Raw genomic sequence first — 27481 nt, 5'->3', positions numbered from 1 at the left:
TGACACATGTGGACAATACATAATCCACTGAATCTTAGCTATTGAATACAATCCACAAATCCTGCTGATTCCAAATGGCACTGAGACTGAAGTGATGCTTGAGTGTTTGACAGTAATCTTACTTTTCTTTTCACAGTTTCTCTATATTTGGCAACTTAAGACATCACAGTCATGTTATTGACTCAGTGTTTTCGCCAGTGCAGCAGGTTCCCGGTTAGAAGTGTTTTGCAGTGTTTTTGTTTTCTTGAATTCTTGAGAGAGTACAGTAGTCAGCAGAAATCTTCCATATTGTACAGCTAATCTACACTAGCTTCTCTGGATTGATATCCTATCATTCAATGACTTTGGAGTTGTTGGCCTCAGGCAGTCTCAATCCTATTTTCCTATCACTAATTACAACAGCTTCTCAGGACAAAAAACTGGGACATGCCAATCAAAATGTCTTCTTTGGAATCTCTAAAGATTTTTACAAAGGGAAAAATAATATTTATCTGCCAATATTGGTGTAACGTCAGCATAACATGGAGAAAAGTTAGCTTAATACACTTAGAATAGACTATGCAATATGTAATAAAACCAGAATATACAATATGAATAATGCAAGACAGTTTCTGTAAAAAATAAAATAAAAAGATAATAAGAAACAAAATGGAAAAAGTCACAGTGTGCAATATGAACATCTCACAATTGCAACTTCATTTCTGATAATTTGGCCTTTATATATCTTTTATAAAACAGTTAGTTCCTGTCCTTGATTCTGGTCAATAGCTGTGTTTTATTCATGATAACACGGCTATGACCGCTTCACCCAACGGTTTTGTGTATCACTACACAACACCCTTAGCAACCACTCTTAGCAATGTAAACTGTTTTTTCTCAGTTGATGTTGTTCATTGAAGCTTACTGTATAATAAAAGAGTATTGTGAGAAAAAGATCGAATGAGCTGCATTCAGATTTAGCATTTCCTTCAGGTCAGTCCCATGCTCATAATAAAAAATCTGTTTAAATGTCCGATGTATTATCTTGTCCTTTTAACAGTTAAGGGGTTTTCCCGTGACTGACAGCGCTAGTCAAAGCATTTGTCAGTTACGTCTTGTTCCGTGTTCACAACAATTCAGTCTTTTCCATGTAAAAGTCTTCGCTACTGACTGACACACTCATAAAGACAGTCTTTGCTGCCATCTAATGGCGTAATAATGTAACTTCAGGGACTATTTTTCCGGTGGAAGGAAGGCTTTTAGTGAAAGTTTACTTCATGAAAGTTGCATTGATACATATTTTTGGCTTTAATATTTGTATTGTGTGGTCACTGTTTTATAAAAGCAATAAGGTACTCGTGGCTAGTGCAGCCGGAGAAGAGGTTGCAGGCACTCCGCTTCGCGTCGTGCCTAACAACGCCTTTCAGCCGTGACTTATTCACAATACAGCACAGCCTCTCGTACCTTATTGCTCACATATATAAGTCGCAGTTACTAGAAATTAAGAAACAATAACAAAAAGTTGAAGATATTTGATTGTTGGTTGTTTATATAAGATATTTGCATTTACGAGAAATAAGGTTGCAATTGTGAAGCTGAAATTGCAGATGAAGTTGCAATTAATATAATGTCAATTGTGCAATTACTAAATAATAAGGTTGCAGTTATGAGATATGAAGTCGCAATTATGACAAAGTAACAACTGTGAGATATCAAGACACAATTACGACAAATAAAGTCACAATTATGAGATGTAAAGATGCAGTTTACAATTGTGTAACAATTTCTCACAATTGTGAGAAAATTCCATTTATGGAAGTCACAATTACCATATTAAAGTCACATTTGTGAGACAGAAAGACTCAATTCTATTTTTTTAAGTCACAATTGATAGATATGAAATTGCATTTATGCAATTTTGAAAAATAAATAAAAGTCCCAACTGTTTGTATTAGCAGTTTTTTTACTCTCAGGCAGAAATGGGCTTCCATAAATAAACATATACTGCTCCTGGCCACTGATGAAAAAAAGCAATATTCTCAAGTTTTTCTCAGGAGAAAGACAGACCAGAGATCTCATCTAGTTTTAAAGACACACTTCATTTTGGACATTCATATTGGACAGTCGGAGCAAAATGTTCCCTTCACTCACGCCACCAATGACTCCTCACGGCTGTTTAACATGCAGCGTAGGTCTCGTATTCCGACCCTTACTCGCCCCCTTCAGCACCTGTTTTAATGGTTAGTGCATTCATTTCACATTTTTTGCCCCATGTACATCGCACATTTTCTAATTACATTACATCTACCTCGCCCCGCAACTCACGGATGCAAATTTTACAATGTGGGTCTGCGGTTTGGTGAGGAGTGCACTCCAAACTCAATTCAATCCACAATGTCATTATGGGAGTGCTTGTGTGGAGAGATAACAGTTTTCTTTTGGTCCGCTGTTCATTGTTCAGCTACACAATATAACTGTTTTGATGTTTAATGAACTGAAATGGCTCAGTGCGTAAACAGATGAGGAGAGTAGGCTTCAGACATTGTGCTGTCGCTGAACGAGAGGCTTGTTTTTCACACCCGGTTAACAGCATTAAAGCAGAGGAAGGCCGATGAAGAATGTCACTGACATTGCATGAAACATACACTCATATTTTGTTCGTAATTACACGCCTCACTGGATTATTTGCAGTGAAAGACAGTCATCAGAGAAAAAATGAACTATTATGTGGATTCTAGAATTGCATATTGGAATTTCATGAAGTTACCTAAAGGTCACAAGCATTCATGCATGATTAAAGGCAGTCATGGGTGTCTTGTAAAGGCCAGCGTGCATGAAATTATAATATACGGTACAAAAAGGTGAAGATTATGCTTTTAGTTTATTATGTAAATAATAAAGTCATATCATAAGCATAAAAAATTAACAGTTTCAGATGTATCATTTACAGTAAAGTCAACAAACTCCCTTGTAAATGCAGCTCTAAAATACACAGTTGGATATGCATTAATCAAATCAAATAGGTCCGTCTTGCCAAATGTCTACTCGCATGCTTTTGATCTTTTCATACATTTTCAATTACTGTCTGGCTGCCTCAGTTAGTAAAAGATAGTTTATGTACCCACAGGCAATTTTTCTGATTCGAGATTTAAAGATGCCATGTAATTGCTTGACGTGTGCAGTTTTCTGCCCTATTGAAACACTAAGGCTGCGTCCGAAAACTGGAAAATGCTGCCTTCGGAGGACCAATTTCAAGAAGGCATCAAGGCACATCCGAATCCAATGTTAGCTTCACTTCCTGTTTCCTGAGATACCTTCATCTAATCGATTTTTGAAGGCAGCATAGATGTATCCTTCACTGCCTTTGATATCCCACAATCCTGTGCTTTACATTCTGTGACAGTTGAGCTAGAAAAATAAAGATGGCATCCGAAAGTTGCGTTTGCTGGTCAGTTTGTGTGTAAATGTACGTTTTTGACCAACATTTTCCACTTTTGATGTCATTTCTAGTGAGAAATTACTACTGTAGTAATTAAATATTTGTTTAGTTCTCACCAAAGCTTGCACTATTTTGCGGTAGATCATTAAACTGTTACGCTGCCTCAAAAGTCTATCCAAAATCAGTTTTGTGAGTTGCCTTAATGCACAAACGCTGCCTTACAAGTCATTGCCTGATAGGGCAGCGAGGCAACAAGTGGTTTTCGGAGTCTGGGTGAGACATATTGCAGGACTTTTCTTTAAAAAAAAAAATGTAAATAAATAAATAACCAGTAGACTTTAGTTACATCATAGCCATAAATCACTTGCTAGTCAGTTACAGGTGGTATTGAAGGCAGGACATTCTCATTCTAGAGAGTATTTGATTGGACAAAAATTGGTGTAGTTCAGCATGAGTCATCAACACTAGGTGCGTTTGCATGGAGCATTGTAATCAATTTAAAAGTCCAATCCAAATGAAAATGTTCCATATAAACATCTCAATCGGAATAAAAATGCCCAAACCGAATGAAATTGTAATTGGTTTCAGAGGGGTGGGATAAACCTTTCCATAAACCGAACAAAATAAAAATTCTGCGATGTAAACACATTAAACTGATTACTTTGCATCGACGTCATCATGTCAAGAGGCCAGGGGTCGTCAGAATGCACAATTGCGGCGGCAAAATTAAACTGGAGTAAAACTTAAACAAAACATTTATTAAATACACTGAAGAAACTCAGTGTATCTATACTACGGACCTTCATCCACACGCTTCTGCTTTTCGGAGGAGGGAGGGGTAGTATTGAGATGCTTCTTAGAGATGCACAGCCACGAGTTAAGTCCAGTCCACTGAATCTTTCAATCGGAATGACAAAAAAAGTGTACATGTAAACGTGGCTACTGTTATTCTCATTTTCCTAGGAGGAATTTTAAAGTGCACCTATTATGCTACTTTAAAGGTTTCTAATTTTGTTTAGAGTTCTTCTACATGCATTCAAGGTCAAAAAACACTTTAATTTTCTCAAAATATACATTGTACATAACCGCATTTCTCGAAGAGTCTGAAAACGGTTCGTTCAAAAATTAAATTTCTCTAATCCCCTCCTGTCTGCAAGCAAGACTGGTCAGACGGCCCAGTTTGTTGTGATTGGTCTACCGCTTACAGCTCATGTCTGAAAGAAACGCCTATTACCATATTTGAATTTCATGTCCTGAGGTTTACTCAGCGCTTGATACACAGCAATACGAACAATGGCGTTTGTTTTTTCGTATAAATTCTAGCGCGAGCCCTCATTCTTTTGAAGTGCATGTAAAGTGGATTTGCAGCGCTGAAAACAGCATCTTCTCAACATGTCGACAACACAAACTAAACTCTTCCAGACCTCAGCAACTACAGTGTTTGAGGGTGGGTAAAAGTAGATGTTGTTCTCAGGCAGCCAATGAAGAGCATAGGCTGGCATTATGCAAATTTGATACATCGTTATGTAGGTATGTAACTGGAATTTAGACTGGAATTGCAACGACTCATTTCGGCAATTCAGAATCGATTCTTTCTTTTAGTAGACAATCTATTTGTTGTGCACTTTGATCTTTAAAACTTTGCAGGCATTTTACATTCACAAACAGCTATATTACACAGTGCTTGAAAGGTAATATTCGAAAAATCATAATTGGGGCAATTTAATGTGTATATCGGCTAGTGTTATTTTAGTATTTTATTTATATATAGTTTAATTAATTTTTTTAGTTTTTATTTTAACTTTATTTCAAGTACCAAAAATGATGTAATAGTTTTATCTGTAGTTAACAACACTGATGTGTGAATTTTGTCAACCTTTAGAAACACACAAGCATCTAGAGGACCTTAAAGCTAATAGACATGGATTAAAAGCCATTTCATGAGGTCAGACAAAAACAAACAATACATAGAAAGCAAAAAATAAAATAAAATAAAATAAAATCCTTATTCTTGTGCAAGATAATTCCTATATGATATTTTTCTTTTTGTCCCTGATGTACTGTAATATCACGGTTCTGCTTGTTCACATTATGCCCATAATGTCGGCACCCACTGTGATGGGCAAATCTGCAGGGGTTCCGGATAACACTTTACAAAAAAAAAAAAAACACAGCTTCTTCAACTGAGCCTTTATGCAGGAAACAGGGAAGATAATGTCTGTAAAGCTTTGTCATTGTGGGAGCAGATGCTCTTGCTGCACCGTAACACCCAGGCTGTCTGTTAACACAGCACGACACAGAACGAGAGGAAGAGTTTGCTGCCAAACGTGCTTCCTCATTTGGATTACACTGACAAGGAACATATTACATGCCATATAATGTATCGTATTTGCATTGATTGATGGTCTTACAAGACAATGAATAATGAGTACACAAAACTAAAATCATGTCTAATGAATTAGTGTCAAAGATACTAAAATCTTTCACCATGTGGTTTAAAGATCCCATGAAATTAAAATGTGAGTTTTGTGGTTTTTAGTTCATGTGCATTAGCTTTGAGGTCAACTAGTTGCTTGTGTAATTTTAAACACTGAAAAAAACCCTTCAAGGAGATATTTATTATAAGGAGATATTCCCATTTACTGCAGTCTTTCTCTTACCAGAAAACTGATCTAATACAGTATATTGATGACTTATAATGATCAGGATAACCTGAGATGGATCTTAATATCATGTGCAAAAAGGGCCATAGAGTGTTAATATGACTTGATTTGTTTCTTCAAAAAATTCTATTCTTTGAAGCCATAAAAGCAGTGGAATTTGCCAGCAATTTGGTCTGTAAAGCATGAAGTGTTCTCATCCAATTAGCAATAAGGGTGCTGCAACCTCTCCCCTTCCTTCATTAATCTGCCAAGCAATTACCCTGAGGCTTTGGTCATGCAGTTGGTGTAGGTTGACTGTACTATGCAGCTATACTGGTTACAATCACTGCCTTCCGTATTCTTCAAAAAGCTTACGCTGTACGTCCTAACCTTCCCTATTCTATTTACGGAACTGCTCTGACTCCAGTTCCGTCTTTTCCGTAATTTAAATACAGAAGGCGGTCTGGCGGAAGCTACATATTTTACTTTATAACTTGTTAAATATGGATTTTTTTTTTACACAAACGCATCGCTTCGCTTCAGAAGGCCTTTATTAACCCCCCGGAGCCGTGTGGAGTACGTTTATGATTGATGGATGTGAATGGAGACACTTTTTTTTAGCTCATACTCGTTTGGTAATGCATACTGCCATTATAAAGCTCGGATGCGTCAGGATATTTATTAATATTTCTCAGATTGTCTTCGTCAGAAAGAAGAAAGTCATATACACCTATGGCTTGAGGGTGACTAAAGCTTTGGGTAATTTTCATTTGAAAGTGAACTAATCCTTTAAGGGTAATCCAAAGAGTAGTCAAAAGCAGGCAAAGGTCAAAACATACTGAGATCAAGATAATCCAAACAGGGTAAGATACAAACAACCAGGCAGAAGACAAAAACACAGGAGCTCAGACACACAGTGTGTTACACAAAGAATATGATATAAATATGACACAAAAAACTCATGCAGGGGCATTTTTGCATTGATATCTTGAATTTTAGGGGCATTCTAACTGCATTCTAAAAGGTTCATCCCGCAGTGAGTTGTTGCGTTAAATGCATCAATTTTTAATGCGTTATTTTTTCCCATAACTAATTAATTAGCTTAATGTGTTAAATCGACAGCCCTAATTATATTATAGGGTTGGGAATCGAAAATCTGGTATCAGATGCTTAAAGTCAGGAATCGGATACTTGTAGTAAAATTTAAATTTTGTTTCTGCTTGTTGATTCCTGAGTGTGCATTTTAATGTGATTTCAAACCATTTTCAAGCGCAAGAAGATGCGAAAGAGAACTCAATTCAGCACTCACGCCGTGCTGTTTTGTTTTTTTGCGCACACATCCAAACCTCGAGCAGAGAACCGCTTCAGTGCGCAATTGAGTTCTCACACAGCTCTTCTTGCATTTGAATGCACAAATACACACAAAATTGTTAAAATGTCCTTGTCAACATAGTTGGTTTTATCTCAAGTGAACGTAAACAGCTGAGAAAGAAAACGTGCAACAGTATCCACCTTATTTTTCAACTCAAATAAGATGTTTTCTGTTAATGTGCAAGACTTTCCGATTTATTAGCCGCTATAAGGAAATAACGAGAAGAATATAAAATTGCAGTAAACTGTAAGACTGCGCTATAAACCAGCATGTTTATAATTAAGTCTATACATTAAAATAATATGGTAAGAAATACCAGTTTGCAATATCAAGCAGCATAAGGAGCTGTTTTGTACAGCTAAAAATAACTGGAAGCGAATGACACCGGAAACCAGACACTTTCAAATTACATTCGCTCTTACCTTAACTGAATAACTTTTGTAACTTTAATAAGAATTAACCTATATTTTATTTATAAAAAGAAAACTATGCAGTGTTATTTTACATTTGATTACAATTTCTGTACCTGAACTTTTTTTCAGTGGTATTTGTGCTATTGCTAATTTGTTTATTTGTTCTTATTTTATTACTTTTTACTTAATATTAATAATGTTTGAAATTTATATTAGTTAGTCTCATGGGATAATAAAGTGATCATCGAATGTGCACTCAAGAATCTCAGCGGAAGCAGTAGGTCATCTGGGTACTTTCTGCTTACTGTTTTATGAATATTATATGTATGGAAAATTAGAAATAGGCATAATCAGATGCGAAGACTGTCCTTACGAGTCCATGAATTATTCACTGAACCGATTAGTTCAAAAACACTGATTCATTCAGGAAACACCACTACTTTGTGTTGGCCGGAGTTTTGAGCTTTGTTTGGAACTATTTCCAGCAGATCAAACATAGACAAAGTAACTGGCAATAGTGTGTCTAAAATGTAAGTTACTCAATATTAACCATAACTATTGAATTACAGCATTATTGCATTCATAAAAATAACCAGCTGTATGGATATCAGCACAGGTGTGATATTTCTTAATTACAACCTGAATTCCTGAAAAGTTGGAACATTTTTTAAATTTGAATAAAATAAAAACTAAAAGACTTTCAAATCACATGAGCCAATATTTTATTCACAATAGAACATAGATAACATAACAAATGTTTAAACAGAAAAATGTTACACTTTTATCCACTAAATGAGCTCATTTCAAATTTGATGCCTGCTAGAGGTCTCAAAAAAGTTGGCACGGGGGCAACAAATGGCTGAAAAAGCAAGAAATTTTGAAAAGATTCAGCTGGAGAACATCTAGCAACTAATTAAGTTAATTGATATCAGGTCTGTAACATGATTAGCTATAAAAGGGATGTCTTAGAGAGGCAGAGTCTCTCAAAAGTAAAGATGGGCATAGGCTCTCCAATCTGTGAAAGAGTGCATAAAAAGATTGTGGAAAACAATGTTACTCAACGTCAAATTGCAAAGGCTTTGCAAATCTCATCATCTACAGTGCATAACATCATCAAAAGATTCAGAGAAACTGGAGAAATCTCTGTGCGTAAGGGACAAGGCCGTAGACATTTATTGGATGCCCGTGGTCTTCGGGCCCTCAGACGACACTGCATCACTCATCGGCATGATTGTGTCAATGACATTACTAAATGGGCCCAGGAATACTTCCAGAAACCACTGCTGGTAAACACAATCCGCCGTGCCATCTGCAGATGCCAACTAAAGCTCTATCATGCAAAAAGGAAGCCATATGTGAACATGGTCCAGAAGTGCCATTGTGTCCTGTGGGCCAAGGCTCATTTAAAATGGACTCAAAGTGGAAAAGTGTTCTATGGTCAAACCAAATTTGAGAGTCAAAATTTGACATTCTTGTTGGAAATCACGGACGATGTGTCCTCCAGGCTAAAGAGGAGGGAGACCTCCCAGCGTGTCATCAGCATTCAGTTCAAAAGCCAGCATCTCTGATGGTATGGGGGTGCATAAGTGCATACGGTATGGGCAGATTGCATGTTTTGGAAGACACTATGAATGCTGAAAGGTATATAAAGGTTTCCAGACGACGTCTATTTCAGGGAAGGCCTTGTGTATTTCAGCAGGTCAATGCAAAACCACATACTGCAGCTATTACAACAGCATGGCTTCATCGTAGAAGAGTCCGGGTGCTGAATTGGCCTGCCTGCAGTCCAGATCTTTCACCTATAGAGAACATTTGGCACATCATTAAACAAAAAATACATCAAAGACGACCACAAACTCTTCAGCAGCTGGAAACCTATATCAGGCAAGAATGGGACCAAATTCCAACACCAAAACTCCAGAAACTCATTATCTCGATGCCCAGACATCTTCAAACTGTTTTGAAAAGAAGAGGAGATGCTACACCATGGTAAACATGCCCCCGTCCCAACTATTTTGAGACCTGTAGCAGGCATCAAATTTCAAATGAGCTCATTTTGTGCATAAAATTTCTCTGTTTAAACATTTATTATGTTATCTATGTTCTATTGTGAATAAAATATTGGCTCATGTGATTTGAAAGTCTTTTAGTTTAAATTTTATTAAAATTTTAAAAATGTCCCAACTTTTCTGGAATGCGGTTGTATATATAGGAGCACCAATTTGGCACATAGATAATACAGTATTTCCTAGTCCACTCGCATTATCCAACGATGTGGTCGACTTTTTGTCTCAACTTGTGGTGAGACTATTGAAGATGCTTAACTAAGAACTATATACTGTTAGGGCAAAGTGTATTAATGATTTGTATGGACATGGTTTCCTTGGACACTTGTACTCATCAGCTGCAGCATGTACTTATATTGGACAGATCGGTTTTCACACCTCTCTCTTTTCAGACCCTAGTCCCCTCAAGCTTAGGCCCCAACAACACACGCTCATCCACCACAGCAACAATTACCCCGGTTTCAGAAAGACACATAATAATCATGTAAATTAGCCAGTGCTGTTGGACTTGTCGTAGCATCTATTTGCCTCCGTTAACACCAGTGCAGCAAAAGTCTATTATTTTCCCGAGCCAAAATGGCTGCCGGCCAATTTGCGGGGTAAAGAGTGTGTTTTCTATAGAAGACGTGATGAGACACATATGAATTATTGAAAGCATATACACATGTAGAGCAAAACTCTAAAGCACAACAAAGAACTTATTGTGCACTACTTGCACTGCTTTTTTTCTGCACCTGCAATGCAAAGCTTTCTCCATCCTTTCAAAGAATGCAGCACAGAGTATAATAAATAATCATCTGCTACTAATGTCCTCTGTAGGGAGTCTGGCTTAATAAAGCCATGATGGGATTGTGAAAATGAGATACAGTCTAATTAGAGCTGATGTTGAAATCTGACACCTCACCAGTGATCTGGCATCCATCATTTCAATAGGTTTTCTTGTGGACAAGGACAACTGTGAGGGTGTCAGTCTGTCTTTAGTTATAAAACAGCAGTCTAGGTTCATAGAGGTGAGTGTTGGTATTTCTCCACTGTGTGTGCTTCATCTTTAGACATCTGTTGACTGTTAATGCGATTGTGCAGGGCTTTCCATCCATCATCCACAGCCACACTCTGTCCGACTATCCCTGTACAGCATCTGTGCTTCAGATGAAACAACAAAACAGTACAAAATAGTCTACTTTAGTCCGCCCGCCAAAGAATGAGCTTGGATTTGAAACACAGAAATGTTAGTGTTTTTTTTATTTTTGTCAGAAGAGTTTGCCAAAGATTGGCAATCACAGATGGACATGTTGAATGCCTCAGTATAAGACAAGGCATCTGACATTTTAAGACGCTGAAAATTGGTTTGTTTACAGAACTCAATGATTTGGCAGACAGCAAAAACACGGGAAGAAACGCTACAAAATGATAAACAAATATAGTACAAAAACAACATTTTGTCATCGAGACACGCAAGATTATCACCTTCTCACATAATTATCTCACAATGTGATATTTTCCATGCAAATTGCTCCTGAGGAACATTTCCTCCCACTTTCCAAACACAGCAAGCTGCTTGACATTTCCCTCTGAGGGAAGCCCGACACTCGGCTTTAAATCTGCCCAACAATAACAGAAGAGCCCCTATTCAGCTTTTATCTGGCACTAGTGATTCACAGCGATGGTCCAATAACATGCCGTGGCATTTAGTGTCCCCACGGCTCAGCCATGGATGCCAATGGTGGGCTGGAGGGCCTTCGATTTGCCTAGTGAGGTTAATACAAAGTGACAAGATTTTTGTCTATATTCACATGACACATTTCTTCCAAGCAGGGGTCTGTCAACACATCGACGTGACAGAATGACAAAAACAAAACCAGCCAAAAATACCCCTAGTCTGGCTGCAAGCAATCTGATTGAACAGAAGAAAATAATAAGAGACCTTAAAAAAAAAAAAAAAAAGTTAAATTGAAATAAATGTACATTATAAATAAATATACAATATACTGTACATAACATTAGAAGCAGCCTTTTTATATTAGAAATACAATTTTAATTGTAATTTTTTAAAATAGTTTTCTAATAAATGCAAAATGGTTTCTTTTAATGCAATGCTTTTTTAAAAATATTAACAATGAAGTTAATAATAAAATATAAATATATTAAAAAATTTTTTACATAAATGTAAAATATACACATATTAAAAGCAGACATTTTACATTAGCTTTGAAAATACATTAATAATAGAATATTAATATATATAATATTATATAATTATATGTGACCCAGGACCATAAAACCAGTCATAAGGGTCAATTTTTTTTTTTTTATGAGATTTATAAATGAATAAATAAGCTTTCCATTGATGTATGGTTTGCTAGGATAGGACAATATTTAGCCGAGATACAACTATTTGAAAATCTGGAATCTGAGGGTGCAAAAAAATCTAAATACTGAGAAAATCGCCTTTTAAGATGTCCAAATGAAGTCCTTAGAAATGCATATCCACTCACAAAAATACATTTTTGATACATTTACAGTAGGAAATTTACTAAATATCTTCATGGAACATGATCTTTACTTAATATCCTAATGATTTTTGGCAAAAAAGAAAAATCGATCATTTTGACCCATACAATGTATTGTTGGCTATTGCTACAAATATACCCGTGCGAATTACGACTGGTTTTGTGGTCTGGGGTCATATAAAATTGTAAAGTAAAGTGTATAGTAAAATGCTTACTTTAATGCAATGCTTTTTTAAACGTTTTTGTCCTTTCATCTTCACCAATTTCACTGGTTAATTGCAATGTTTCCAAACTTGCACCCTGACATCACTGAAAAGTTATTTATTTTTAAATTAATTAAAATGCATTAAAAAAGGACAATTTAATTACATTCTAACAGACCTATGGGACCCCAACTCAAGAAAACATGTCAAAACTATGCCTGCTACCAAAAAATGGCTTCAGATAAGGCTTCCACTCATGATGAAATGTTTTAGTCTCCATCTGATAACAACATAGTTCTGATAAAAGCATGAGCATAATGTTTCTGTCACAGTGCAGTACAAAATCAATGGCAAATCCAAATGATTTTTATCTCTCGGGGACACTGAACAGTTATTGCCAAAGTAATTTTCTTAACAGTAATGTCTGATAGGAATCTTTGGCTGGCAGTGCTGGCACTTCTGGACTTAAATAATTATTCCCACTGCAACCCACACAACGCAGTCCAACCGTGAGCGATGCTATACTGAGAGCAGGTAATTTTAACTTAATGGTTCTGTTCCACAGTTGTTTCTGAGCCAAAATAAAAGCATGATTCTGATTTAAATGAGATACTCATTCAGAAATAAGTATCTACAACAACATAATCCACACAAATACCAGAACTGTAAATCTAAAGGAAAAGAATCATCATTACCCGAATCTTTGTGATTGTACTCTTGATTGGAGATGAGAAAGAGGAACTCCTCACAGGTGTCGTGGTCCAGCCGCGGGCTGTCCTGCATACAGAGGTCAACTATGAGAGAAACTGCCTTCTGACAGATCATGTCATGCCCCTTTCCGGCAGCAGTCATGCTCCCTGACGCATCCTCGGCGTTACTGCCTCCTCCAGCGGGATCTGAACACACCCCCTCCAAACGCAAGTTTCTCCTGCTGCTGATTCTTATTGTTCCTCAAGTGCAAGAATGTGTGTGTGTGAGACAGTTTTTGTTTGTGCATTTATGTGGGTGTATCATGCAAACGTGTGTGTGTGTGTGTGTGCCGTGCTTAATGATTCACTACTGCCCCCAGGTATTCAAGAGACGGCATTATTGCATCACATTTAATCTCAAGATTCACAAATAAAATGCAACAAATGAGTCTAGTGGTGCAGGAGAGAGGCTGTGATTATACAGCGCTGAGCATCTGCCTCCTTCAGCCCCTTTTTGCTCTCCGCACCCCCGCCCCACACCAATCCCTGTGCCCTGTAATGAAAAGCCTCTCATTATGACCATTGGGCTTGTTTTTCTCAGGTCGATGTGTCCCTCAGTGCCGCCTCCTCTTCTGAGTTTGTCCTCAGAGATCAGAGCCCCGTGCGCATATGTGTGAACAGAGGGAATAGTGTGTGTTTGTCTATTTACCATTTGTGAATCTTTAATGATGCTTCTGTTGAGCAACTATGTGGAAGATTCATTACTCCAATTTCTGTTTTATGATGACTGTAACTATATGTGGCTGTTTGTAGTTAACTGTGTTTACATATTCGCTGCCTATTTGATATATGGGGATTTTAATATGTTCAGAGCACTCAGTCAACAGCCGTATTATCTCCATGCAACTGAACTGCCAAGAGGAATCAATGTTATGGGCGATTTTGTATCTGTAAGGAAAAACGGAGATAAAAAGATGTAAATATACACACACATGCATAAAATATGAAACATGCATACATATATATCATTATTTTATATACTACAAAACAAATGATGAAATATATAATGCAATAATAAATAAAAATACAGTGTTTTTGGTCTAACTGCACCACTACACTGTTTTTATTTAATAATGTAAAGCCGCAATTAGTTATTTTTAGTGGGTTGATATTTTTTACAAAGTGACTACAGCAGTGATGAGTTCACCGCATTTTTTTTTTTTTTTTTTTTTTTGAACACTGAAATTAATTACTGATGACAATCGAGTTGAAACCCATAAAACTAAGTTAAAAGATTTTGACAGCCTGTGGTTAAATGGACTAAAATAAAGATATTATGAGATTAAAGGGTTAGTTCACCCAAAAATGAAAATTCTGTCATTAATTACTCACCCTCGTGCCGTTTTACACCCGTAAGACCTTCGTTGATCTTCGGAACACAAATTAAGATATTTTTGTTTAAATCCGATGGCTCCGTGAGGCCTACATAGGGAGCAATGACATTTCCTCTCTCAAGATCCATAAAGGTACTAAAAACATATTTAAATCAGTTCATGTGAGTACAGTGGTTCAATATTAATATTATAAAGCGATGAGAATATTTTTGGTGCGCCAAAAAAACAAAACAAAATAACGACTTATATAGTGATGGCCGATTTCAAAACACTGCTTCAGGAAGATTCGGAACGTTATGAATCAGCGTGTCGAATCATGATTCGGATCGCGTGTCAAACCGCCAAACTGCTGAAATCACGTGACTTTGGCGCTCCGAACTGTGGATTCGACACGCTGATTCATAACGCTCCGAAGCTTCCTGACGCAGTGTTTTGAAATCGGCCATCACTAAATAATTCGTTTTTTTTTTTTTTTTTTTTTTTTTTTTGGCGCACCAAAAATATTCTTGTCGCTTTATAATATTAATATTGAACTACTGTACTCATATGAACTGATTTAAATATGTTTTTAGTACCTTTATGGATCTTGAGAGAGGAAATGTCATTGCTCCCTATATGTAGGCCTCACTGAGCCATCGGATTTAAACAAAAATATCTCAATTTGCGTTCCGAAGATGAACGAAGGTCTTGCGGGTGTGGAACGACATGAAGGTGAGTAATAAATGACAGAATTTTCATTTTTGGGTGAACTAACCCTTTAACAAAAACTTTTAGAAGTGTTATGTAAATATAGTATTATGTATTCATAAGATATTCTTATGATGTATAATACTTTTTACAGTGTGTATCTGGTTATGAACAAAGCTTGTTTGTACAAATTAATAGTCAGTAAACACTTAGTTTCTCTAATTTAAAAATATCTAAATCTAAATAAATAACTTCAGACACAAATGGCCGGGTAAATTAAACTGCAAGGAATATTAGTATAATATGATATTATTTCCCCTATTTTAGTGGTACACAAAGAATATGCACTGTGAAATATATTTTGATAAGTATATACACACACTACACAGTTGAATCTAAATTCAACAAATAATATGTAAACATACCCATGCAGGGCATGAAGACTTCCTTGCTAGTATCGGGTTGGACCCTCTTTGCCTTCAGAACTGCCTTAATTCTTCGTGGCATACATTCAACAAGGTGCTGAAAACATTCTTCAGAGATTTGGCCCATATTTACATGATAGCATCACGCAGTTGCTGCAGATTGAGATATAGATATTTGAGTATAGAGAACTCATTGTCATGTTCAAGATACCAGTTTGAGATGATTTGAGCTTTGTGACATGGTGCGTTTTCCTGCTGTACACTGCGGTCATCATACTTGGATATGGTCAGCAACAATACTCAAGTAGGCTGTGGCATTTAAATGATGCTCAATTGGCACTAAGGGGCCCAAAATGTGCCAAAAAAATATTCCCCACCCCATTATACCACCAGCAGCAGCCTGAACCGTTGATACAAGGCAGGATGGATCCATGTTTTCATGTTGTTTACACCAAATTCTGACCCTACCATCTGAATGTCACAGCAGAAATTGAGACTCATCATACCAGGCAACGCTTTTCCAATCTTTATTGTTTAGTGAGCCTGTGCGAATTATAGCCTCAGTTTCCTGTTCTTAGCTGACAGGAGTGGCACACGGTGTGGTATTCTGCTGCTGTAGCCCATCTGCTTCAAGGTTCGATGCTTTGTGCATTCAGCGATGCTCTTCTGCAGACCTCAGTTGTAATGAGTGGTTATTTGAGTTACTGTTGCCTTTCTAACATCTCGAACCAGTCTAGCCATTCTCCTCTGACCTCTGGCATCACCTCTGGCATCAATCATTCGCTCATTGGAAATTTTCTCTTTTTTGGACCATTCTCTGTAAACTCTAGAGATGGTTGTGTGTGAAAATCCCAGTAGATCAGCAGTTTCTGAAACACTCAGACCAGCCTTCTGGCATAAACAACCACATCCCATTCAAAGTCACTTTTTTCCCACATTCTGTTGCTCAGTTTGAACTTGATAATTCTATTTAATTATTCCCACTTCTGAAGTTGTGATCACAAGCTCATTGCATTCAACTTTTGAAATGGGAGGGCATTCATGTGCAATTTTTTACCTAGGAAACTTGTATTTACGATAATTCCGAGAGCACACAAAGGCAGCAAAATATACTAACATTTTGTAATTGGATCAGAATCACCATTCCATGTTTTCCACTGAACACACAGGGTTAAGCAGGTGCTCACATAAACAGTTTTTTTATTTCTGCATCATTAGATTGTTATTTCTTCTGGCTGCACTGATTTGATTGTGAAAAGCGAGAGATGACAGGCGTTAGAGACTCTGCTACAGAGGAATGGCTGAGGTGACACTTCGGTTATTCATGCTCTTTCATTTTCGCTAATTTCCTCCAGCAACTCAAATCACTTCATTGACGTAATCTCAGCCTCTTGCCTAAATTCTAAACAGAAGTGAACTACACCATCTCATTAGCGTTTAGACAATACAGCTTTAGACCTATTTTTAGGCCTATTTCAGCTTAATAATCAAAGGCTAATTACAAACTTAGTATAGGTCTGATTACAATCAACACTGGATTGTTGATGAAATCTTTATGTTGTGATATCTTAAAGAGATAGTTCAACCAAAAATGAAAATTCTGTCATCATTTACTCACCCGCATGTCATTCCTTAAGACTTTTGTTCATCTTTGAAACACAAATTAAGATATTTTAATGAAATCTGAGAAATTTCTGTCCCTCCATATACGTGAATAAAAGCCAAAATTCAATCTGTTAATGATATAAAGCAATGAAATCTCTTCATAAAATCTGGACTTAATTTGTGTTCCAAAGATGAACGAAAGTCTTACGGGTGTGGAACAACATGAGGGTGAGTAATAAATGAAAGAATTTTTATTTTTGTGTGAACTAACCCTTTAAGGTCTATTCCTGCTAAATACTACTGATGATTTTCCATGGACAATGGAAATATTTATACTACTTGGAAAAATGACCCATTTTAATTATTAATCAAAAACTGCCCCCAAATTCTGTCATATTATTGTCCTATTTTTTTGACCCAGAAAATACCCCAAATAGATTTTTAGTTGAGATAACTAAAGTTAATTCCAAGAGTCTGGAGTTCGTCCATGTGGAAATCAGCAGTGATGAGTCTCTAAAGTGACACGGCCGTACCTGCAGGTGCTAAACTTCTCTGTCTGGCTGTCACATGGCATAAGAGGCTGCTTATTCAAATCATGCTAATCAAGAACCGTGTAATGGCACAGATGGAAGCAATGTATGTATTTATAAACATAGAGAATGTACATTGTTTAAATGGAGGAATATAATCAATTCGTTGCCCTATGAATCCAATTAAAAAAGACAAAATAAGACATACATCTATAACCCTGACCGTCAGCAGATATAACCCAACCCCATAGGAAGTGCAACCAATCTTAAACAAAGCTTACAAGGAACCACACAGTAACCTATTGGAATTACATTTTCTCTATCAGCCTCATAAACCTCAGAGGAAGCAAAGGACACGAGGGCAGCGGTATCACTCGATCATCTTCTACATTTATCAAAGCATCACATTTTCAACACTGTATACTTTCATTACTGTTGTACAAGGACATTACATTTGATCACATAAAACATGAGCCTTCATCTCGACTACATGTTGAACCCTGTAATCAAACATCTCTGCCAGCATGCTAATTAATCTCCCTTAATAGGCACCTCTTGGAGGATAGAACACATTTCCAATATAGTGTGTCATTTCCAGCTGTGTCTGAAATGAAGCTTTATTTGAATTAAACATTACACTTAAATGAATGGTTTAATATGGAAGTGATTTAACAAGCTCAAGTCAAGAGCACGTTAGCACAAAAATTGTTTCACACTGCTGTTGGTTTCAACATTTACTAATACATTATTAAAATTAAAAGTTGCATTTGTTAACATTAGTTAATGTGCTGTGAACTAACATCAACAAAGATTAACAAATACAGTAACAAATGTAATGCTTATGGTTAGTTCATATTAGTTAATACATTAATGTTAACAAATATTGTAAAGTGTTACCGGATACCGATTAATTAGTTAGACAACAAGTGAACAGAATGATTAATCAGACACACAGGGAAACTAGGTCAACTAAGAATGACAAAACTGAACATAACTTCATATGCAAACTCGAATTTGGGTGCAATAAATCCATTACCAAGTAGCGTGAAACTCAAAGTCACATTTACATATTTTTAAAATCAGAGCTGCATGTGAGCAATGGATGCAACAGGTTATTTCCTTTCCCTGCACAGTGCATTAATTTCAGTCTGAAATGAAACAGGTTGAACACAATCAACCTTTTGATAAAAGCAAAATGAAAGAGAGCAAAATAAATCCATGGCTAACTTTGATTCAATCCGACAGGAGATCACAGAGACGGGAATGCAAATGATGTGCTGCTCTTTAAGAGAGCACAGACACTGAATATTACCCTCAAAGACTGAAGCTGATATTAAGGACACAGACTGGTCACCTGTTGGGTCCATTTTCGAGCATCCAATCACTTTGAAGTTTACATTCATTTTACAGACGAGTCGATTTTGTTAAAAGCTTTCTATCACTTTACAATAAAACTTCAATGAATACAATTGGTCTGAAAACAGACTAAAAGGAAAACATAATTACAGCTAAATTTTTTTTTTTTTTTTTTGTACATTTTTGTTTATGTTTTGAAAGTGGTCCAATGAGTGATGAGAACTCATCACTGTAATTATCTCAATTTCCTTGATTTCTGCATTATTTGTATTTTTGTCTGCAGGCTAATATCAAATACTCGGCTGCTTTTGCTCTTTGTTTCAGCGTAATTGCCCTGATTTGTTCACATAACAATGCAAAAATCAACTAGGAGTCTCCCTCTCCCTCCATATTTACTTTGTTATTAACGTCCTGTCGCATTGTTGCTCCACCTGAGGCGATGAGAGATACACTGAGAGAGCATGTCAAAACTCCTTCACCTGTCTGACTCAAACGCAGCATGGCATCTCCTGCAGCCAAACTGAGGATGTGTAATTAATTCAAGGCTGTGTCAGTGTCATCTCATATGTGGTAGTTTATACTTTATGCTGCCACTGTTTGTTTAGGTGACTCATATCATTGACTTCAGAACCGGCAAGGAATTTATGAAATAACATCCCACTTTTATTTATTTACTTTTATTTATTAAAGACAGCTGGACTCCTAATTTAGTCTTAAAGTCCCCCTGTGGTGAAAATCAAGTTTGTTTATATGTCTATGTGGTGTTTTTAATATGGTTTAAGACAAACCATGTGCAAATTCATGTCAACACCATTGCTGAGTATTTTCTCCTTAAAAAAAGACAATCTCAAACCTGTGGTTTAAAATCGCTGGTGTTTCTGACGTCACAAACTACCTTGTAACCAATCATGTCAACGTGCCGGCGGGCTTTAGCATATCATTAACAGTGAACTAGCAGGGAGAAGTCAGGTTATCCCGGTATATTTTTCTGTTGATATGAAAAATCTTGTAGATTTAGCAATATGGCGGGTGTATGATGTATATTACAATGTTATGATGAACTATATGTCTTTCTCCACTGACGTTCTAAGAGGTTAAAGCATTTGTAAGGATACTGATTGTTAGAAGGCAGCTGTCTGACTCTGACATGGTGAACGGGAACATGGTTTGTGTAACATTAGCAACACATTATTAGCTGTTTGATAACATGGTCAAGCAAAAGGCTAATCATATTAATTACCGTTATGTGTTCGATATTGTAAAGAGCGATACTATTGTGCAGCGTTTACCTCAGTAAGTTGACCGAGTGGATCTCTGAGCTGGCGTGAGCGAGTGGAGGCGGGGCTAATTTGCATATTCATTGATCACAAGGATGTAGAGTTACATTCAAGCTATTTTAAGGCATGAAGAAATTTTTTTCACGGGAAAAAATATTTAAATATGTAATTTTGGTGATCAAAGATGAGTTTTAAGGGATAAAACTATTGACTATAGGGGGACTTTAATATTTAGATTATGTATATAAGTAACTGTTTAAATATATAACTAAAACTAAATAAATGTATTGATTCAGTTTAATTTCATTTCAATTATTTTAAAAAAATTATTTATATTTAATTCAATTTATTTATTATTTAATTTGATTTTAATTAACGTATTTACTTATTGAATAAATAAATAAATAAATGTATTAACTTATTGAATAAATACATATATTTACTAAATAAATAAACTAACTAAATAAATATTATTGTAGAAATTATATTAACTTAATCTAAATGGTAATTGTTGCAATGATAGAAGATTTTAAGTTATATCAACTTGACATTTAAATTAAATTTCTTAGTTATTGTGGAGAAATGTCTTTACTGAACTTAATGTCAAGCCTTTTTTAAAGTTTCTCAAACAAACGTCTGCCTTTTTCAGTGTAAAATGATATTCTAAACTTGTTAACGTGGCTTTTGTTATTGAAAGATGTTTTTATGTCCATACAATGCCAATACAAGTTCTAAAACTTTAAAACTAAAACTTTTCTCCCAAGTCTCCTGCCTAATTTGACCCATGACTGTAATTGCACCAATTCACCCTGGTAACTAAAAGCCTAAGATGAACAGGGAAATTACGGGGTGCTGCGCGGTCAGCCAGTGAGAATTGTCTGAGTCTGTACCACAGCAGACAAGAGAGAGCAAAGTTCTTAGCGAGAGTGACAGACTTTACATAGTGACCTCTGAGCAGCTGGCCCTTTCTCAAATACCTCATGTAATGATTGAAAGTAAGTCTGTGCAGCTGCTCTCAGATCAGTGTACTAAATAAAGGTTTTTCTGAGCTCCGTTTTGCAGCTTTCTCTCCAGCTGTGCTGTGTCTAATAGCAGTCGCTCAATGTTTGAAATCAGCCAGGTGGAATGATGTGATGTTTGGCTGTGATGCAGTGTTGGGAGATTTATTTCTGTGTGGATAAATACAACTTTCACCCCCGTCTCCTGGCCCACCAGAGTGACTTGATTTAATTTCAAAATGGTCATGGTGACGTCACCATGAAATCAAAATGGACAATTCTTTCTTTTTTTATGGAATATTGCAAGATTTATTATAAATGATTCATCCGAGCACATTTTTTTTTTTTTACAATTCATGTGCCCTCGTAATTTTTAATCAAAATAACATTGAATTTGATTTACATTAGATAATTAAGTTTGCCTGATGCATTTTACAAACAAAAACAACTTGGGAGGAAATCTTCTAAATTAATGCAATGCAGGCACAGAAAAGTTCTAGATGTTGCCATTTACCACAACTGCACATACAAAACACTCGGATGACATCTAGCAAAAGGTCACAGAACTAACTGCCGTCACATACAGAAATAGACTGAGAAACCGAGAGATAACCCCCAGATACAGTTTCCCAGTAGCCAGAGCAAAGAAAGAGCAGAAACAGTGAGAAATGTCAGAGGAAAGAGGTCATGCAGAAAAAATGAACCTACCTGTACCAATTAAATTTACTAACAGCTTTAAAAAATAACTCACGTTCATATTGAAACCTTTGTACAAATCATGATACACAAATATTTATGGGTGTTTCTTCAACTCTGGGCACTCTTGTGTCCCTTGGGCAGAGTAAAAAATGTATAAACTATTTCAGTAGTTATAACATGAATGAATACATTTAAATTATTGTCCCACAATTGCATTTCCACCACAACACTTTTGTCTATAAGTTAGTGTACTTGTTTACTAAGGGGACAACAATCTCACTGAAAAGCATGCTTAAAGGGAGAGTTTACCCAAAAATGAAAATTTTGTCATCACTTACTCACCCTCAAGTTGTTCCAAATAAGTTTCTTTCTTCTGTTGAACACAAAAGAAGATATTTTAAAGGATGTTGGTAATCAAACAGTTGACATAGCCATTGACTTCCATATTAGGGAAACAAAAAAAAAAAAATACTATGGATGTCAATGGCTACCATCAACTGTCTGGTTACCAACATTCTTCAACAGAAGAAAGAAACTCATACAGGTTTGGAACAACTTGTGATGACAAAATTTTCATTTTTGGGTGAACTATCCTTTTAAAGTCCCCCTGTAGTCAATAATTTTATCCCTTAAAACTCATCTTTGATCACCAAAATGACGTTTAAACGCTTTTCCTGTGAAAAAAAAAAATCTTAATGCCTTAAAATAGCTTGAATGTAACTCTACACCCTTTTTTTATTTAGTATACGTGGAACTATGAATATGCAATAGCTCCGCCTCCACTCACTGACACCAGCTCAGAGATCCACTCAGAGAGGTCTGCGCGGGACTGTCCCGCTCTCGCCCGCTACCGCAAGGTTCTATTCCGCACGCTCCTGCCTAAAATTCACTCTGTGTTCACCCGCTATCTGCATACAGTGATTTTCTTCCCGACCTGACGGGTCCCGGTAAATTTTGATCATTTCCAGCATCTCGCATTTAAACTTCCCCTAAAGAAAGAGAGTGACTGGGGATAACAAATATAAAATGTTGCATAGCATATACAAGATTTTTATTTGTTATTTGTCTTATGATGCTGTCAACACCCTAAAAAATGTCAGAGAAAAAAAATGTCACAAAGAATAATAGGCTAAATATCACAGAGAAAAAATATGCTAAATTAAATATCCTACAACATGTCCCTCAAAACTATAGGCTAAGCCAAAAATACATATAAACGAAAACTGCTGGCTTACTAGCTATACTGCAAACTGAAATCTTTTTTAACATCCATGCAAGAACAGAGTGACGCTGACTGACGACCGTTTCAGAACGTCTCTCCTCCAAAATCCGATCACAAAGGTTGAATGATCTCTGAAGGTGCACTCGCGCAGACCACTAATGCAAAGAACATATCTTGCCAGGTTTCTCAGGACAGGGAACTGGGGACTGTGTGAACGCCACCACTGCAGAAAGTTTTGTTCACTTCAAGTTCAAGCACAGATGCGCTGATGCCAAAGCATCTCGGGAGTGACCGGGTTATTGTCAGACCACCCGCTCCCGCCTAAAGTACACTATAGTTACCGACCGCAATCCGCCTTTCATCCAAAATTTAATCCCGCGCAGCAAGAAATCTTATCGGGTCACACGGTTCCTGCGGGAGAGTCGCGGGAATGCAGACCTCTACCACTCGGTCAACTTACTAAACGCTGGTAAACGCTGCACAATAGTATAGCTTTTTACAACGTCGGACACATAACGGTATTTAATATGATTAGCCTTTTGCTTGACTACGTTAACAGCTAATAATGTGTTTCTAATGTTACACCAACTATTTTCCCATTCACCATCTCAGTCAGACAGCTGTCTTCTAAAAATCAGTATCTTAGAAACGCTTTGAACAACTCAGAACGTCAGTGGAGAAAGTTTATCATAACATCGTAATATACATCATACACCTGCTATATTGCTAAATCTACACGATTTTTCATATCAACAGAAAAATATACCGGGATAACCTGGCTTCTCTTGAGACTCTCTTGCTTCACAGCATAGTAATGATATGCTAAAGCCCGCCAGCACGTTGACGTGATTGGTTACAAGGTAGTTTGTGACGTCAGAAACACCAGCTATTTCAAACCGTGTTTTTGAAACTGTCTTTAGATCACTGCAGTTTTAAAGAGAAAATACTTGGCAATGGTGTTGACTTATGAATTTGCACATGGTTTGTCTTATAGCATATTAAATACACCACAGACAAATAAACAGCATTAAAAACTTGATTTACACCACAGGGGGACTTTAAGATGAAAAACCTGATGTGTAAAAATAATACAAAAGGTAAATAATTTTTTTTAATTGTGCATAATTTCCAGTCAAGCTCTACTTTTGTCAAATTATTTTAAAAATATTGTGTATTTGGGATACATAATATAGAGAATGAGAAGGTTGCGTCACAGCGTTTTCACTCGCGTTGCATTTCGGGAAGGCGTCGCCATATTAGCAGGACACGCTATCCGTTGCCATGGTTACTTTGACAGTGAGACCGAGAGAAATAGCGTGATATTTGTTTGCATTTTTGCGATATGCAGCAGTTTCTTGGAAAGAAATGGATAATGAGGAAGCGAAAGGAAAGGGGCTCTATCGGGAGAGACTAAATAACACCGCCAAGCGTCGCCAAGGGACATTCTAAAACGCTTAACGTGGCTTAATGTACTAAGACAGTGATATTAACAGACCAAACTCATTAAACATCATACTAATAAAGTATACTATGTAGGCCAACAAAAAAAATCAGATTAGTCCTGAATGATCTCAACGCGTTTAATAACACATTAAGCCTTTTCCTCCCATAGAAAACCGTTTTAAGAAAACGCTTAATATGGCTTAATGTACTAAGAAAGACAGTGATATTAATAGACCAAACTCAGTAAACATAATAGGGCCTACTAATAAAGTATACTATGTAATACTGTGTACAGAAAAGCAGTTGAGCCCATAATGTGAATGCAACGTGTTATAAAGAAAACGTTTAACGTCGCTTAATGTAGCCTATAAGTGATATTAAAAGATCAAATTCGCCACAAACCAATTTTTCTGTATATTATGCTTTATTAGTATAGTGTTTACTAAGTTTGGTCTTTTAATGGCACTGTCTTTTTCTTTATGGGAGGAAAACACGTGTAATTAAATATGTTGCGTTCATTCTGGGCTCATCTGGTTTTCTGTTCGTAGTAGGCTATGCTTTATTATTATGGTTTTTACTAAGTTTGGTTCGTTAATAATACTGTCTTAGTAAATTAAGGCACGCTAAGCTTTTTCACATTAAGCGCTTTAGAATGTCCCGTCGCGGGGGAATTTAAAATAATGCTCTAAAACCTTGCTATAGTATATAATATTATATATACATATACATAGTCATACATATATATATATATATATATATATATATATATATATAAGTGACAGGTGGTGCTTCTGGGTCTTTCGTCAGTTCTGTAGCTGGCAGGTCGTACGGGTCGATGCTGTTAATGTCAGGCATTTTCTCTAAATGACGCTGCTTGGCGGTGTTATTTAGTCTCCCCCAATAGAGACCCTTTCCTTTCACTTTCTCCTTCTCCATTTCTTTCCAAAAAACTGCACTGTATCGCAAAATGTATTTATTAAATTAATCTGCTCTCTCTCTGTTGCTCTTTATCTCTGGCTCGTTGTCGAAGTTACCATAGCAACGGATAGCGTATCCTGCTAATATGGCGGCACCTTCCCGAAATGCAACGCGGAGTGAAAACATTGTGACGTAACTCCTCATTCTCTATACTAGCTACGAAATTAGCATTAGCAAACCTTTGAAGAGTCTGCCATTTTTTTTAGTCTTTGAAATCCGCCAAACAAATGACATAATTTGAGATGCAGTGGAAATGACACTGTGGTGGAAATATTCATGTCAGCAAATAAAAAAAGACTCTTGATACCTGTTAAAAACACATAATTCTCTTGAATGCCATTGTATGGTGTCACAAAAAGATTTGTCCATACAGAAATAATAGAAAACCTGTTAAATATAACAGATAATTGGCATTTCAGCAGCTCGCCACAGTAAAGAGCATCAGTGTGATTTTTACCTTCAGTACATGTGGAGACTTGATAACGTGCACCTTTGACTTTGAGCCAGGCTGTTCCTTTCTTCTTTCCCCGTTATGTTCTAGAGAACTGCGGGCAGAGGGTGATTTGAGGGTAAGCGGCAATATAATAAAGACCGAAAGCAGAGTCAGAGTTCAAATGGAGTGTGAAGTTTTGTGGGTGAGCGAGAGAAACCTCATCATGAAAGTGAATTACATGGGAAACTATGAAGAGATTGCTATAGGAGTTGAGTTGTAATTGAATGTCTTTACTTGAGCTGCGCTGACAGGAAAGATGGTGTAGCGTTACCGCTACCATATAATCAACATACTATAATTGAGATACCATATCATTAAGATACTGTAATCAAAACATTTTAAAAAACAGATCCATTTAGCAATTTCTTGAAAAGCATACTTGGTCTGAAATGCATACTGATTCATAAAGGCACAGCAGTCGAATTTAAAACAGTTTGAAAGTGAATAAAAAGAAATTTCGGCCACCTTAAGCTGCAATTGTTCCAAAGTCAGAAGCCTCTTCAAAGTCCATGTGAAGTCCCAGTGCTGTTACTTTATTCTGGTTAATGATCAGTTGACTTCATTCTCTGCCCACTGAGGCTCCATTTTAATGACACAGCTGCTTAGCTGCCTTGTGATGGGGCAGCTAATTGAAGGGTCCTCCAGAGGATGAGCCAAAGCTGTTCTTTAAACTCTGAGGGACATGTGGTTCTCAAAGTCTCCTGGGGTGTAATGTCTTGTTATTTTGCCATGGCAGAGCCAGATTAATCACAGTCAAGCATTGTTGGCTCATCTTAAGAGCTGTTCAGATATGTTCTGATAAGGCTCACCCTGCTGTCTCAGCTTGTTTCATACATTTTTAGGCTTTGGTTTGAGAGGTTTTGGATTGAGTTGTACTGAATTTCAAAACCTGACAAGAGAGTTTCATCCTTGAGTGCACAGATACGCTGATAAAATACCAAAAAGTGATGGGAAATAAGAGGTTGAGCAGACTGGTCTCTGTAGCCAAGAGCAAAAAAAAAAAAAACAGCTGTTTGTGCTTCACTTTAAACAAAATATATTCTATAGATAGGATACTAATT

General features: G+C 36.6%; 1 protein-coding gene across 1 annotated transcript in view; it reads right to left on the bottom strand.

Moving 5' to 3' along the window:
• syt6a (synaptotagmin VIa) overlaps positions 1-13779 on the bottom strand; it is a 59253-nt gene extending 45474 nt beyond the window's left edge. The window contains exon 1 of the mRNA XM_051880867.1: positions 13320-13779. Within this exon, the coding sequence (XP_051736827.1) occupies positions 13320-13476 (157 nt within the window). The 5' untranslated portion in view covers positions 13477-13779. The remainder of the gene's footprint in view (positions 1-13319) is intronic.
• Between the last annotated feature and the right edge of the window lie 13702 nt (positions 13780-27481).

This window comes from Ctenopharyngodon idella, chromosome 22 (assembly GCF_019924925.1).
Source record: "Ctenopharyngodon idella isolate HZGC_01 chromosome 22, HZGC01, whole genome shotgun sequence".
NCBI lineage: Eukaryota > Metazoa > Chordata > Actinopteri > Cypriniformes > Xenocyprididae > Ctenopharyngodon > Ctenopharyngodon idella.
Note: the sequence above shows the minus strand (reverse complement) of the source record. Positions and strands in the feature narration are given on the sequence as shown.